The following is a 12,786-nucleotide window of genomic DNA, read 5'->3' on the forward strand; positions in this document are numbered from 1 at the left end:
GGTCAAACCTCCCCTTTGGGATTCAGTCTAGCGAAGGGCAATTCCCTCAATTCCTGATTTTCCTAAAGGCCAGTACCCTGGGTGTACTAAGTAGCACTTGCAGCTAGTGTGTGTGTGTGTGTTCACACTTTAATTGGAGGTAGTTGCAGTAACTTCCCTGGAATTGCCTCAGTCTCTGGGAGACAAGAAGTTTCAGTGTGTCCAAGGGCCTTATGACATTAAAAACAGTTGTTTTATTCCCATTCCCTTCATCTAACTTGGCTAGTTCAGACAGTCACTAGAAAAATTATGGAATAATCAATATCTGAGCCTTGTGAGCGAGGCCTTTATTAGGCTGGTTAAGCACAGAATGTTTCCGATTACAAGGCGTAGTGTCAAAGGCTGTTGGGCCACTTTAAATGCCACGATATGCTGTCTTGCTGAATGCCAGCAGTATAATCCTCATTTCTTCACTTCAGTTTCAAAATTCCCATTGAAGTCAGAGGGCATCTCCTACGCTGACAGCTGGTAAAAGAACTTGGGAAGTAGTACGTACAGTGCCGGAGGGATGGGTGGGAAGCATCCCCTTCTATGACAGGCTCAAAGGGTTGAGTTGATGTGCTGCAGAAGGGCATCCTCAATATAGGGGGCTTAGGGACAGGATTGTGGCATGAAGGAAATTCCTGAGAATTTGCACCTCCCTTAAAAATTTCAGGGCATTCAGTGGGACCTTTCTTTTTTTTTCTTTTTCTTTTTTTTTTTTTTTTTTACTTAAAGAGATGGAGTCAGGACAGAAAAAAAGATTTTCTTTGTGGATGTCGCTTCTGGGTAATAAAACGAGATCGGTATTCCTATGAAAAATAAAAGACTTTAATCAAGATGAAAGTAAACAATGCTTAGACAGCAGACACTGTAAAAACTCAGTGGAATTTTTGTGAGGATGCTTCTGTTTGTGTAGACTTACAAATTCTGTTTTTTATAAAACATTTGTTTTGGGTCTACATCAACTCAGTTCTTCTGCATAGGTGGTAGAATGGGAGCCGTAGAAACTTGGACTTGTTTCTCTCTTTCCTGAGGGCAATCTTCTGGTCCATCAAAATCAGTAGGAGTTGGCCATTGACTTCAGTAGGACCAGAAATTGGCACTGAAACAGTCAACAAAAGAAGACAAAGATGTTTTTAAAAAAATGTTAGTATGGGGAAAGTTGGAAAAGCAATTGTACAATGGATGTTGTGTAAAATATGGTTTCTCTTAATGACCTTCCAGTTCAGATTGGCTCTGTTTACATACAAATCAAAAGCTGGTTTGTCTAACTGCCAACACAGCAAAACTCAGACTGGGATCTGAATATCCAGCTGTGTCTTTTGCCTCTGACATCCTCCCAGTAATAAAAGTTGTGTGTCTGGGATTTGGCTAGGATTGCAGATGATGTGTGAGCCAGAATTGAATTCAGCCTGCTCTTCCTCTGCAAGACAATAGAAATTAAAACTTGTTTGTGTCAATAAAATAAGCATATACAACTCATAACCCCTCAGGGGCCAGATATGATGAATAAAGATGCTCTTTTTCCATCACCACATTCCTAACCCTGACCAATGTTAGTAATGACTCAATGAGAACTCAGAATTTTGCCTTCCTCATTTCAAAGTTGGAGCAGAAACTTGTATGGTGTTTACTTGTGAAAATGCAGCAGCCAGAGAACAGACATAATTGCGACAACCTTTGCAGAGCTGTTTAATCCAGGTTCTCTGTCCTTTACTTTCAAACTACCTGAAGGGTACTGCATAGCTGCAGTGCACCATGTGAAGCGCTGTCTGTGCTCTGCAAGCCGTTCTCGTAACAGCTTCCCTGCAGCCTGACAAAGTGAGAGAGACAGTACCTTCACAGGTGGAAAGGCACTGCTAGCATGCCTGTTAGCTACCACTTGCCAGTCTTTTCTCCAGCGGTATGCTAGTAAATGAGGCTGTCTTCTTGCTTTCTAAAGCAGAGACTCCCAAACTTTGCCTTACAGAGATTCCTATTTGGAAGCTCGTCAGGAACTCAGCTGCTGCGCCTTTTGTGGAACAGATGCCAGTGGAGCGTGTGGTGATGGAGGGGTTTCAGGTCCTGGGGTATCGTGTGCTGTCTGGATGTTGGCGAAGCTATCTCACTTTGTAAAGGAGCAAGGCGTGATGAAACTGTACTTACTGCAGCGTTTCCTTGCTCAGAATGATGATGAAAGCCCTGGCTGCAGTACAGAGCTCTGTTAGCAATTTCACTTGCAGGTTGCACTTTGCCACCTCGTTGTAAAAGACTGCTTGTAAAGCTATTTAGCAGTTAAGCATAGCATTTTTATCTCTGTTCTTTCTTTAATAAAAGCCAGTTTGACAGGCGATTGAAAGCTCCAGTTGACCATTTCAGTGTGAAGTAGTAAAGGTGTTCGCAGCAGTCTAGAATCTGAGGCTCCCCAAACACTGCTGGCTGACTGCTGCTTTGCGGCAGCGTCATCCAGAGCTGCCTTTTGAAGCATCCTATCAGAGAATTCCCATCTGTATTTTCTTGGCTGAGTTTGTTGCGATATGCCCAGTTATTTTTGCATTCTGTGTCCATTCTGAAGTTCCCCCAGGCATCTCTTTAAATGAAGCATTGCATCACTGAGGAAGTGAAGCCATTAAAAGTGAATGCTTTCGCCAAACACTTGGAGCAAATTCAGTCAGCTCTCATCTACCAGAATGGACTTGTAAGTTGACAGTGCAGAATTTGGGAAGGACAATAGTCCTTTCTTGAGTGGTTTGATGGAGCAGCTTTTGAAAAAGCTCAGCTGTGCCGTTATTGTTTTGCCACATCATGAATGAAGGTTTTATCTTTGCATAAAGAGAATGTAGATGGGTTACCAAGCAGTGCTTAGAGCATGGAGTTTCACACTACAAAATCCTTTTGAAGGAAGAGAAATTTTAAGTTGCGTGTGTCTCACTTTCACCCTCTAATAACCCTAACTTTTTGCAGAGCTGTGGGGATGGACCAGTTACTGTTTATATGCTATTTTAATAGTGTCAAATGCTGTGTGAGTGTTAAAGCTCATTATTAGAGTTTTCCTTTCTAGCCAAAGGGTTAATTTCTTTTGCCAAAGAAGGAGATCAGATTTAGGTTTGGAATGGGAGGAGGGAGACAGAGGATTTTGTTCTGCAGGAAACTAGGTCAGCAGGTTTTTATTATCGTGCTCTACAGCCCAATGTGGTTTGCATTTAGGAATGAACTCAGTTGACATTGTGTATGGTTGATTTCCTCTTCCCAGAAAGCAGGCCTCAGACATCTCTCCATACATTATAGCTTTCCCAAATTGAAATCAAGAGAATATTTAGCCATAGGAACTCAAGCAATTGTGAGTTTCTTAGATTCGTTTTTAGAGCTGTCAGGAGTGCCTCAGGAGCACAGAATGAAGTCCAAGATATTTTAGAGAGGAAGAACAATAGGGCTGGAATCTTTTCAGTTACTGAGGCGCTTCAGAATCACAGAGGTCTCCATTATTTTTAGACCCTATCCACTGATGATTGTTCTTCTAGTCTGTACCATTGTCTGGTTTTTGTTTGGACGGGGCTAGATTCCAATCTTTGTCCTGCTGAAGTAAATTTGGAGTAAAGCCCTTGTATTCTTTGAAGCTACTGCAGTGTGTGGCTGAGATCACAGTGTGACAGATAACAGATAGGGAATTTTCAATTATAACTTTCAGATCATGACTGATAAAAGATTTGAATCATCCAGAATCTTTTTCAGATCTCACAGCTTTCTTTACCATATACCTTGGAGAGTATTTTCTTCATGGGTAGCTGAGAATAGATTTCAACGTTCTTTACTTCTGCTTATTGAAGACCAAATGGTAGCAGACATCATGCATGTTGGAGAACTCAAGCAGCCTCTCTCTGCAAATTAATTTGACTTTACTGAATAATCAAAATCCAAGTGCTTATAACTTCAAAAGTTGTACTTCGTCCTGGTCATAGGGCTCAGGTAAGATGGAGCTTAGAAAGGCTATTTGTAAAGTCTACAAAAATTTCTGAATAATAGGATTTAAGGCTGAGCATCGATTTCCAGTTTTATATTCATGTTGTTTTATGGACTTTAATGTGATTGAAAGGCTTTTCAGCATAATAAAAACATCTAATTCTGTCCTGTTCTAGTCTTTATTCAGTTCTGGCATTGAGAAGTCCAGACATTTTTGCAAACCAAGTTTGGCTTTTAAAGCTGAACAAGGAAAATACAGGCAATACTGAGAAGAACAGACAGCAGTAGATTGCCAGCAGTTCCTGGAAATAATGGAGTTTCACAACCATTCCCTGCAGAGTGGGCATTTAGGGAGGAAAAATATCCTTGTGGCTTACATGGACAGAATAATGAAAATGCAAAGTCTGTTGAAAAAGTTTATTATGGTAAAATTTCAAGTGCCATTCTTGGGTTTAAACTGAAGAGCAGAATATCCAATGCCTCAAAATAATGACAGCATGGAAATAATACAGGTCAGAAAATTGCATACTGTCTCCCCTGAGCATGCTTTTAATGTTGTGCTAGGCTGGATGTTTTAGTTGTCCAATGCCTTTGAATCTTTAAACACTTCTGGCTGCAATAAATACTCTCGTACAATCGTCTTTTGAAATGTGCAATGTTAAATGGGGGTGAAGAAAGTTCTGTAATACCATTGTGCTCTTACACTGTTGGCATCTGGGACTGAGAGCCAAGAAAATGACAGCGCACGTCAGACTTAGAGGCATTCAGAGGACTTGTAGCAGGCAGACACGTACTCACAGTAAAGATCTGAGCTGACACAGCATTTTGAATAGTGCCTTCTACATAATGAAGACAGAAAGAGCTGTAGGAGAATCTCCATAGCTTCATCCAGGGATGAAGAATTCCTTCATTCAACTTTGTAGCGACTCAGAAAATGTCACTAGGTTGCTGGAAGGCTTGGATTGTATTTCTTACTCTCTGAATTGAACTAAGTTGAATTAAACGCCTAGCTCAAGAAATGAGAGTTAGAAGTGACTTCCTGGACTGTTTATCTTGAATCCACTCCTGCACAGTCAGTGGTCTTCATCCTGCTGAGAACAGACTCTTAAAGCAATAGGCTGTGCAGCACCTGTGAACTTTTTCAGTACATCTTCCTCTGCACAGTGAAATAAGAGTTACGCACTTTTTTTTTCTTGCCTCACTTTGCACAGATATGATTGGTTATGGAAATGGGAAAGTACTGCAGCCTTCAGGCTCAGAAGTAAAGAAAAATATTGAGTCTAGAACAGGAACATGGAGCTTATCAAAGAAAAACACTAACACTTTTCAGATTGCGAGATTTATTTTGTTTCCTACATGAGGAGGATGGGTTGTTGGTAGGAGTTTCTCAGATTAGGTCACTGTAAATCTTAGAGGAGGTAGGGCTTAAGTTAATATCAGGCTCCTGGGCCACAGGAGTGGCTCAATCTGAGCAGAACAATTCCAGCGGGACTTCTGTGCAAGGGCTAGATCCCTGGCATCCGGGCACTTTCCCTTCTTGTTGCCTTCCACAGAGAAACAAAATGTACTCCGTTTCCCACCTGTGAACTATTCCTGGAGCTTCTTCTCCTGTGGAAACTCTCCAGAACGTATGTTACGTCTCTTGAGGCTGTCAGTCACATGAAGCTTTTGGGATGTGACTCACACTAAAGACGGCTGGTCATTCTTGCTGTGAGTAACAAGCATAAAATCCTCCATATTTACAAAGGCTTTTTGTCCCCCCACTGAAAACGTCACAAATCATTAGCATACTGGAGCTATCACTGAAAATACAATAGCCTCTGGGTTGAAACATCAGCTGTTAATAGCACTCAGTAATACCAGGCGTATGAAAAATGTCTGCTGCTGTATATAAGCGCTCTTTCAAATTAATAAACTGTAAAGTTTTGAGACAGAAAATGGGGTTGGTAATGCAGAAGAGCAGAGCATCTATGTCAGCAAATGAACAGATGCTTGCAGAAGACTGCAGGATAAACAGATGCCGAGTAATGCTGGTGCACAAAATAAGCCGTTTGTGCCCATTTGGGAGCTCTGCTGCAGAAAGGATGCAGCCTGCAAATTTAAGTGGGTTATGATGTTCTCTCCTATGGCTGGGGTTAGAGGCTAGTCCAGTTAACTGCAGAGTAGGTGCTCTGTGGAACAAACATGAGGGCACTGAACTAAAATTGTATTTTAGTGAGCAGTGGCTTCATACGTGTGTTTTTTTGTTGTTGTTCTTCAATGTAATACTATCTTTCCCAATTAAACTAACTATTAGAATATGATCTCTGAGCTATGAGGACAAACCTTGTTTATCCCTTTTGTGGGATAAAATATATTTAGCCTTGCATTATTTGTAGTTATTATTCCTTCTTAGTGTTTTAACCAGTAATTAACCATGTCCTTTGATAGTTGTTTACAGCTGGGAACAGGCTAAGAAGAATGGTGCTCTTTGTTCTGCAGTAAGGAGGGAACCATGCCAGGTAGCTATCCTGTATCTGTTTCCCAAGCCCAGGTAGCCATCTCCTGGGGCGATCCCTGTACCAGGACAGAGGGAGTAGCACTCTTAAACATGGCTGCTCACTGCTGAGCTTTTCTGAGAAGGAAAGGTGGCTGGTTGATTGCTTTCAACGAAAACTTATTGCAAGCAAAAGGTGCCAGACTGAAAGTACTGGTGAACTGTAGATATAGGTCCCAGGCAGCGTTACTCCCCAGGGTGTAGCTCTTATACAATGGTGCATGTTGGTATATTCTGTTGTTGCTTCAAATTGATTGCTTGTATCTGCAAGAAGATTACTGTCCAATGTGATGCAACTTTCGGCCTCTTTCCTTGGATGCCACTAAGAGGATTAGTTAGAACAGGGCTAAAAATGTATTGTAGTTAAGGGAGATATATCCTTTCCTGTGCTGTGTCATCTCTTATTCCACCCTAATCCTTTGTGCATTATGCTCAAAGTGGTATTGCAGAGCGGAGCTGAAGCTCTGCAGACCCTCTGTGCAGAGTCCTCATACAGCTTCTGCTCTGTTTAGTGCTCTCTGTATCTACAAGGAGGTAGGGAAGGACTTCTTGTCTCCATTGTCATATATCCTTATTCCAGGACGGATATGCTCTTGCAAGAGCAATCTGGAGCCATGCTCTGCCAGCACAGGATGTCGATACCCCCTTCTACACTGGCTCATTCTGTTGATACTGTTCCCTTCACAGTATCCTTGCTGGGGCCTTCACCCAGCTCACAAGTGATGTCTGGCTCTGCAGCAGTTACTATACCCAAGTGATCTCCAGCCAGTCTGGGCAGTTGGTCTTTCCCACTGACCTGTATTAGCTACAAATGTCTCCGGAGGTTTCCCAGTTCCACCATTCTGCTTTTGCTGTTTACAGCTACAGTAACTAACTCCTGACATTTATATCTAGCTTGTGCTTTGATTGCTGCAGCTCGGTGCCTGTTTACACATGGGGCCTTCTGATAAGGCAGGCATTTGACCTTTCTATTCTTAACCCATTAACATTTAGAAGAGCTGCTCTCCTCACCTCTAGAGCCTGTGCTCCTCCCCCTAATATCCCCGTTCCTGCCAGATAAGATTACGCTTGGGTTATATATTGATCTAACAGCGGAGTGCCAAATGCAGCCCACACCAGTTCAAGGGCAAATACTGAATCCATATGAGTGAGTTCACGTGCTTTGGTTCAGTAGTGGAAAGGTAATGGCCAATGGCTCTTTTTGCCCTCTCAGCAGAACCTGCAGGCAGATCTGCAGGCAGATGCAGGGGTATCAGTTCTTTATCACGCCAGGCAAATGAACTTGATGGCTGCAGGAGGTACCTGTCTGATCTGCTGATGCTGCATCTTTGAGCTGTTTTCATCTGTACCCACAACTACTTAAACAGATGAAGGGGTTGAAGTAGTTATTACACACTCATTTGCTTGAGGCAGTGTGTTCAGTAACCTGAACACGGAAATGAGAGCCAAGATTCCTTTATTTTAAGCCAAGCCTGGCTCAGTGGATGCTTTGCGGTGTCACTTAACAAATCTCTTCACCTGTGCATATGTATTTCTCAGTTTTCAAAAACCAAACCCAAAACCTGGGAACCTATCAGCAAACTAGTGAGTTACAAATAGCAAAAACTATTCTGAGAAAGTGACTATATTGACAAATGTATATAACCATTTACAGTCAAATACAAAGTCATTCATTCATCTGTTAAAAGTTAGTCATTAAAGTATCTCCAGGTGAAGCTCTTGGGCATGCTGACTGTGTGAAGTGACACTGAAAAGCTCCCAGGGAATAACTGCAGGTAGGCAGTTAAACATCATCACCCAGGGCAAATCTGTAGCTAGGAATGTGAATGGGACTGTGTGAACAAGGGAGTGACAGGAGTCAGGAGATGTTATGGCCTCTTCACATATTGTTTGGGAGTCTCTTGTTCAGGTTCCTTATCTTGGTCTAAAGCCTATATTTTAAAAAAAAAAAAAAGATGTTGACATTTGAAAAATAATTGGGAAACAGCCACCAGAATGATGACAGATGTGGAAAAGAGGCCCAATAATGGGATGTTTAAGGTGCTTGAGTTGCCATGTTGGGCATTTCTCACGTTATTGTTGGAAATTGCCTGTAAGGCACCCACTTCGCTAATGTCAGGGGCAGTCGCTGGCCATCTGAGCAGCCTAATTGAGAGAGACAGGGCAGAGGACCTGAAATGCTCCCTGCCAGTCTTTTGCCTGGTTTCAGAGATTCTGATTTACAGTGGCTGTTTTTCTTTCTTCCCCCCTCTTCTTCAAATGTTCCATGAAGTAAATTTTTTATCAGTGTCTTGGAGCAAAAGAAAATTCCATATTTTTGTGATAAGAGATGTCTGGGCAAGCCTTCAACTTAAAATCCTTTTTGGCTTATCCCGTGAACTGTACTTGCTGAGATGTGAGTGTGTGATCCACTAGTTATGATTAAATACCGAAAGCGTGGACATAGGAAGCAATAAAGTATTATGGAGGGGAAGATTCGTCATTTTTGTGACTTTGTTTAAAGAAAGCCCAGATGTGGGAGTAGATATCTACTGAATCAATCATTTTCTAAGTCACAGATGACCAGAAAATTAATTAAAAAGAAAAAAGAGAGAGATTAGGAAAGTAAACCTACAGAACTTAATGTTTAAACATGTAGCCCAGATTAGTTTGGCCTTAAAACGATCTTCATTAACAGTAATGTATTTCGGGATGTTTAACCCTCAGGATTTAAATTCAGGAGATATTCTTCTTCAATGGTTACAGACAGACTGGAAGACAGGATTACTCCAGTTTGCTTCTGCTGCCCAGTGTGTCATGTGAGACGAGTCCCTAAGCAAAGCCCCACTAAGGAGCAGGGTTTTTGCCATTGGCTGCAGCAGCGCTAGGTTTTCTGTCCTCTCCAAGTCACGTTATTGCCATACAGTGCCATGCATAATCTCTGCTATACCTCAAAAGGAGGACGAGGTGGCTGTTAAGACTTGGAGATCTCTCAATGAAAGGTTTGGTAGAGCAGCACGTTTCCATTAGAACGGTCTCTGTTCATCTCTTATTTAGCAGAACAGGCGGGAAGGAAGAGAGGGACAGAGGGACTGTCCTCCCCGAGATGAGGACAGGTACGTGCATGGGGGTGTGCCCCAGAATATTGCCACGTGGGGGTAAGTGACGAGGGGGGTCCCCGAGCAGTACTGCTGCATGAGCACGGCCCCGCGCGGGTGAATTATCCCTGCCTCTCGGCTGGGCAGACAGGTATGCGAGCTGCTCTGCACTGATGCAGCAAGACTGCTCGTCTTGCAAGAATTAATGATGCCATTAGCATGCAGATCTCTGAATCTCTCTTCATTTCTCTGAATCTGATTTATTCTCTCTGAATCTCTTCAGCTTTTTATGTATTCTTTGTAGTCTTGTGTGTCTAAAGCAAGACAGGCTCAGGGGATGTTCATTTAGATACACTTCTGCTAGCAACAGGTGACGAGAAATAAAATACTTAAGAGTACTTAGACTGGCAAAACAGTACCAGGGTCAAGGTACTTTCTAACAACTCAATAGAAACTCCATATATTTTTTTTTTTTCTGCCTGGCCCATTTACAGTCTTTGCCCTTGCCCCTAATCCATTTCAGAAGATGCTTTTCCATTCTGATTCAGAGGTTGCCCAGCAGGACATTTGCCTTAGTACACAAGGACAGCTGTGTTGACAGTCTCTCCTGCCTCAGGGCGTTACAGGCTCTCTGTAATCAGCTGAGATCTGTACATGCTTCAGTGCCTTAGCAGTGAACTGAAACAACCTTCATCTGTTTGGGATGACAAGGGAAATGACCATGTTTAGAAATTTTGTCATAATTTTGTGAAATCCTCTAAAGGATATATAAATTGTAAAGCCAAATAGAAGTCCAGGCATTTGCTATATCAAAATTCATCATGCAGCATGCAAAATGAGGGATAGTCTGGTGCTAGAAAATTGCATAAACAAAATTCAGATAATGTGAAGTTAACTTTTAAAAATGTGTTGAGTAATTTTTATGTAGTACCTTGTCCCCTAGAGCCCTATCCAGTGTTATGGCTTTACAGCAGAACGTATCTATTTTCTGAAATGTTTCTTTTTCTTCCTTTATGCTGTGTGACAGAAATACATAATGCAGCTCTTTCTATTTGAGGAGTCTTAGGAGTTACTTGTAATAACAGTAGACAGAAATGAGATTTTTAAACTGCTGGTGCGCCATTCAAAATGCAGTTTGCATAGCAATAGCAGTGACCAAATCCCTGTTGAATACTTGCCAAGAGTATCCATCGGACTGTTTTATTCATGCTGTGTGACAGTGCAGTTAACTCAAGCCTTGATACTGTTTATTTCAATTTATAAAACATCTCCATTGAGCATTCCGTGTAATTATTACAAAGACAAGCAGCACTGTTTAGGGCCGATGGCCAGGCGTACGATACCAATCCCTTGCAGAGCGCTGTCCTGCTGGTTCTCCTAGGAGAACAAGGCAGGCTTAAAAGCCAAACAGAAGCAGGTTCTGCTGTCCAGGTTCTTGCAAAAAAGCCCTTTATCCAGCTCCCTTGAGATCACCTCAGGGAGCCATTATGTTTAGTGTCTCCAATGATCTCTACAGCTGCATTATTGTATATATAAGGGCGGCCTTTTAAAGTTAGCAGGTTTAAACCCACTTTAACTTAACAGGTAAAACATGCACTTCACGTTGTACCTTGTAACTGACAGGCCATCAGCGGAGATCCTGGGCTTGTGACACAGTGAAAGTAGGTGTTTATCACCTGACTGCTTTTTGTGGAAGCCCTAGGGAGCCTGCAGGTAATAAAGATGTACAGATCAATGGCACGTAGTACACAGGAAATGTTGATAAGTTACTTGGTTGAATGCTTAGGTAGGCCCAAGATTGTAAACGTGAGACGCAGAAGTTTGATAAAGGCCTTTTAGTGGAGGAACCTACTTTAATTAGCTCTGCCATTTGTTGCAATGGTTTCCTTCTGCTTAGGATGCTTTAGTCAGCCCGATGGGGGTTAGTCTCACCCAGGTCAACCACAGCGTTGCCAGCACAGCTCAGTAAACTGGTCACCGCCCTTGAGCATTGCCAGCCACAGGCCTGAGCGTTGCCAGCGTTTGTATGGCAACATGAGAAGGGCTCACCCTTCTCTAGGGAACCAAGTGTTCCAACCCAATGAAACGTCTCTCTGTAACAGTCCCAGTTCTGCCTGGTAAGAGTTTCCTTATTGTATGCTGTTAGACTGGAAGGGGTGAGCGAAGGAGAGCCCTAGCCATCATAAAAAAGGGGAAAAATAAAGTCTAATCATATAAATCCCTGTCATTCATTTCCTCTTAGAAGATCTGTGCTGTGTAATTATATTGCCAAGGAGGCCTTTCTTCTTTTGAGTTCATGTGAAAAGCTAAATGGTTTTATTCCCTTTGGCCTTAGTTCAATCAGTATACATGAAATTAAGAAGTTTTTCTGTTCCAGTGTAAGCTTGAAATAGAAATTGGTGGGCGCGGTACTTCAGATTAGAGCAGACTAATAAAAAAAAAAAAAGTTCCTTAAAGGGACAGTTGCTAGGTTGGGAGTATGTTTAACATAACCCCACCACCAAATAGGAATTTTGTTTAAAAGAACCCAACCCACCACCAAAGAGTGCCAGCAATCCAGAATTCCCAACATAACACAGCTATGAATAGAACAAGATAGTCTGTGAGGAGGTAAGTAGTGCTGATAAATTGTTAGAAAAGATATAGGTGTTTTCATTATTATGAATAAAACTGTATAAAAGATGCTTAGTATGTCAGAGTAGTGGGGTGGGATTTACTAGTTTGCTCATGGAGTATTGCTGTTGTTCTTGGGGGAGATATTAAAGCCAATTTTGAGCATTTGCACAATTTGTTCTGTAGGAAAAACGTGGCTGTTTTGCTGATGCAACACCAGCTTTTTTAAAAGAAGAAAACAGAACTTGTTGCAAATAGGAAGTGTATGTTTTTGTTTGCCACATACGTAATGCATATGAAATTTTGCAAATCTGTGATGGTGTTTTAAGATACATGACCTTAGTTTTATTGCACAACATATCAGGAACGTGAGAAATGATTGTTTGCTGGACATCTTTGAGTATTTTTCCTGCTGTAGCTTCTTTAATCAGATTTGATTAGAAGGAAGAAAAATATATTTTTTACTGCAGTGCAGGAAACTGAAATAGATTTTTAAAAGCTGAAATGGGGTTTGGATTTGGGCTGAAGATTTTGTTATCTGATCCTTCTGTACCAACTGAACCATTAAATGAAAACAGTTTGATTACAGTTCCATGCCAA

The 12,786-nt window shown here is 41.8% G+C and overlaps 1 protein-coding gene across 9 annotated transcripts in view; it reads left to right on the forward strand.

Annotated features, from left to right (window-relative positions):
• Positions 1-12,786, forward strand: part of PIGL (phosphatidylinositol glycan anchor biosynthesis class L) — a 70,086-nt gene that overhangs the window by 15,541 nt on the left and 41,759 nt on the right. The window contains exon 5 of one of the 9 annotated variants that reach the window (XM_040532832.1): positions 1,991-3,320. The exons of the other annotated variants lie outside the window; for them this stretch is intronic. Coding sequence (XP_040388766.1) covers positions 1,991-2,228 — 238 coding nt within the window. The 3' untranslated portion in view covers positions 2,229-3,320. Of the gene's footprint in view, positions 1-1,990; positions 3,321-12,786 lie in introns of those variants that run through there. 9 annotated transcript variants of the gene reach the window in all.

Source organism: Cygnus olor, chromosome 20 (genome assembly GCF_009769625.2).
Source record: "Cygnus olor isolate bCygOlo1 chromosome 20, bCygOlo1.pri.v2, whole genome shotgun sequence".
In the NCBI taxonomy this organism is placed as follows: domain Eukaryota; kingdom Metazoa; phylum Chordata; class Aves; order Anseriformes; family Anatidae; genus Cygnus; species Cygnus olor.